Raw genomic sequence first — 3,845 nt, 5'->3', positions numbered from 1 at the left:
TTTTTTTGCCAGTCATGGGGCCTGAACTCTGGGTCTGGGCGCTGTCCCTCAGCTCTTCAGCTCAAGGCTAGTGCTCTACCACTGGAGCCACAGCACCACTTCCGGCTTTTTCTGTTTATGTGGTGCTGAGGAATCGAACCCAGGGTCTCATGCTTGCAAGGCATGCACTCTACCACTGAGCTACCTTCCCAGCCTCCCTGACCACCTTTTTGCTCAAGGCTAGCACTCTACCACTTGAGCCACAGCACCACTTCTAGCTGAGGTACTGAGGAATCAAACCCAGGGCTTCATGCATGCTAGGCAAGCAGTCTATCACTAAGCCACATTCCCAGTCTTCTTAAGTGAATTACTGTAATCCTAACCAAGAGTATCAAAATCCAACCAGAGTAGCAAAAAACATTTATTCTCAGAATACTTAACCTCTGAAGTCTTGTAGTAGGAGTCCAGTCAGGAAAACAGAAGCCATTCTAAATATTTAAAACAAGTGTTAAGGAATTCATTTCACAGTTGCTGAAAGAGCAGTCAGATGGGATGGTGAGGTATCCTAAAGGTGACCAGCAGCAAAGCCTCTGCCAGCCCCAGACTGAATACAAAAGAAGGAAGTCCAGGAACCTAGATCAGCTGCACAACAGGCCAACAAAGGTCCTGCTGCACCACAGGGAGGCTGCTGGGGAAGAGGCAATCTAAGAGGACTGCTTCTCAGATTTCGTAATTTTTGTGAGTGTACATATAATAAAGTTATGGTCCACAAACCTTGTTCCAAGCTGAACACCAATGGCTCATGCCCTAGGTTCAGGCCCTAGGACTGGCATTAAAAACAAAAGTCAGGACTAGGAATGTGGCTTGCCTAGCATGCATGAAGTCCTGGATTCAATTCCTCAGCACCACATAAGCAGAAAAAGCTCAAAGTGGCGCTGTGGCTCAAGTGGTAGAGCACTAGCCTTGAACATAAGGAGCTCAGTGACAGTGCCCAGGCCCTGAGTTCAAGGCACAGGACTGGCAAAAAAAAAAAAAAGTGGGGAAAAAATTTAAGGAGATTGATTGGAATAAATGGTGTATATGAGAATGTAATATAAGTCTCTGTAAGTAATGCATGCTAATAAAATTTAAAACAATAGTTAAATTTTCAGTAATTTTACATTTGTAGGGCTACAAATCAGGACTTTTTGGTTTTGAAACATTTATCTGCATACCACTATACCCACTTCTCACTGGCTTATCCTTCCATCCTAAAACCATTTCCTCTAAAAAGACTTTCTCTCCACTGATAGACAAGGCTCCCTCTGCTTCAAAAAAAACCCTGTACTTCCCCTTTCCTAAAACTCACTGGACTTATGATTGGCTGTTATCTATCTGCTACTTACTACTGACGATAATGAAAGGACATCATACCAAATATTTAAATATAATATGCCCTGACAGGAGCTGTTGGATCCCATCTGGAATCCTAGCTACAGTACACAAAGATGAGCTCTGAGAATGGAAGTTAGAAGCCAGCCAGGACAGGAAATTCCTTAAGACTTATTTCCAATTAACTAGCAAAATGCTAGAAGTGGAGCTACGGCTCAAGTGGTAGAGCATCAAACAGGAAGAAAAAAAAAAAAAAGAGGGACAGCACCCAGTCCTTGAGTTCAAGGGCCAGTATCTGCCTAACTCAGTACAACTAAGCTCGCAAGACCCTGGGTTCGATCCCCAGGGAAAAAGAAGTATCAAAGGATCAAAATTTAGGACCGTTTGATTAGGGCGAGGAGCGAAAATACGGGAGAAATTAGGGAGAATGGACACTATGGGGGCCAGTGGAAGAAAGATGAAGACCGAATGGCGATGTGGGCAAGGAGACAGCTTTCCCGGCTGAGCCTCCGTCTGTTTCTGGTGGGAAGGAGGAGGCAGGGCTGGAGACCGACTTTGGCCACGGGGAGGACATTCCGGGTCTCTTCCCGGGAGTCATCTCCCGCACTGAAACCCGGAAACCACATGGGGGCTGGGGCCGGGCTGGCGCGGCCGCAGGCCTCCCGGGGTGACCGTTCCCGGCCAGGCTCAGGGTCTGCGCAAGGCCCGAGCCGGGTCTCGGCTCCCGGCAGCTGGAGGCGGGCCCACCCCTACTGGGGGACAAATTGGGGACCCGGCCTGGGTGAGGTCTGACCAAGGAGGAAGCAGCCACCGCCCCAGGAAAAAGTGCGGCCCCAGGGGCTTCCCAGGGAGAATGACGAGCACGAGCCGCGTCGAACGTTTTCACCAGGCTCGTGCACGTCGCCCGGCCCCGCCCGGCCCCGCCCGGCCCCGCCCAAGCCCCTCCGGCCGCCGCCTCCTCCCCAGCCTACCCCAAGGGGGCGGAAACCTGCTCCAGCGCCTTTAAGGGGCGTGGCTACAGGATCCGCCCCCTAATACCAACCGGGAGGAGGAGCCCAGGCGTGGGGCGGGGAAAGAAAAGCGAGGCGTGCGCTGCTGCGCAGGCGCGGTGACCGAACCACAGCCCGTGTGTTTCCAAAATGGCGGCGGCGATGGATGTGGACACCCCGAGCGGCACCAACAGCGGCGCGGGCAAGAAGCGCTTTGAAGTGAAAAAGGTTGGGTCTCGTCAGCACCTTTCTGGGGAAAGCTAGAGAGAAGCATATCTGGCTGGCAGGCCCGAGGGCGACCCGTGGCGCTGTGGAAAGGGCTTCATTTCAGGGCGTTCTTGGGACCTGCTACCACGGAAGGAAGTCGGGGGGGTGGGCCTTAGGGTTGATCGACGGGACAACAGCCCACTGCGTAGGGCCATGCTGGTTTCGCTCGGGAGCTGAGTAACCAATCACGGAGGGGTTTATTGAGAAGCCCGGTTGCGATTTGGCTGCCGGAGCCTAGCGGCTGATCTTCAGTGGAGTGACTGCGGGGTGTGGGGGAGGACTCGGCGGGGTGGGAGTGGGGGTCGCCGGGACTGCGGAGCGGGGAGGATGGGGCCGTGCGGAGAAAGCCGGGGACCCCAGGTCGTGCCGTCGCGGAGGCCCTGCAGGAGCGCGGCCGGCCATCTCCCTCACCCGCCCCTTTCAGAGCTTGGGGCCTCCTGACTGAGAGACCCCGACTTGGGCCTCGCGGAGCGGAGGCCTCCTTTAGGTCCCTCTCGGCTCTCCCAGTTTCGAGGGCGTAACTTGGGTCTTGGATTGCCCCACGGCCTACCTCGTCCCATGTCTCTCTGTCACGTCCGGATGCCCCTATGCTACTACATTTTTTTTTTTAATGCTTGGTGGACTTCATTAAAAGAATATTCGAGACTCAAGTCCGCTGGCTTTTAGGGAGGGTTGAGGACGAGTTGACCTGGTAAAGAATGGGAAAGTAAGAATATGTCTTTTCGCATGAAAAGCTCTTCGTGATTTCCCAAAGTGTTGGTTGCCACCTCAGGTGAAATCAACCCTTTACTCAAAATGAAGACCCTGAAATAGGCAAAGTTGGTGTTCCTGGAACATCTGGCTGTACATGTCTTTTGACTTTTATTTACTTATTTTGGTTTTTTGTTTGTTTTGTGGCCACTGCTGCTCAGAACCAAGTAGCCATATTGAAGAATAATGGAAGTGAGGGTTTTCTTCCAAGTGGAGGCTGAAGTATGAAACATGCTGAAGAAGTTACCTGGACGCTAAGAATTGTGCTAGAAAAAAAAAAAAGATGGAAGTTTGGGAAGTAGCACCACATTAGTGTACGAAAGGGTCTTTTAAAAATATACTTGTGGGCTGGGAAGGTGGCTCAGTGGTAGAGCGTTTGCCTTGCATGTATGAGGCCCTGGGTTCGATTCCTCAGCACCACATAAGCAAAAAGAAAAAAGCCGGAAGTGGCGCTGTGGCTCAAGTGGTAGAACGCTAGCCTTGAGCTGA

The 3,845-nt window shown here is 51.9% G+C and overlaps 1 protein-coding gene across 1 annotated transcript in view; it reads left to right on the top strand.

Annotated features, from left to right (window-relative positions):
* Positions 1 to 2,437: 2,437 nt before the first annotated feature.
* Positions 2,438 to 3,845, top strand: part of Rbx1 (ring-box 1, E3 ubiquitin protein ligase) — a 35,612-nt gene continuing 34,204 nt past the window's right edge. The window contains exon 1 of the mRNA XM_013024911.1: positions 2,438 to 2,567. Coding sequence (XP_012880365.1) covers positions 2,490 to 2,567 — 78 coding nt within the window. The 5' untranslated portion in view covers positions 2,438 to 2,489. The remainder of the gene's footprint in view (positions 2,568 to 3,845) is intronic.

Source organism: Dipodomys ordii, unplaced genomic scaffold (genome assembly GCF_000151885.1).
Source record: "Dipodomys ordii isolate 6190 unplaced genomic scaffold, Dord_2.0 Scaffold79, whole genome shotgun sequence".
Taxonomy (NCBI): domain Eukaryota; kingdom Metazoa; phylum Chordata; class Mammalia; order Rodentia; family Heteromyidae; genus Dipodomys; species Dipodomys ordii.
This window is presented reverse-complemented; position numbering and strand designations above follow the sequence as displayed.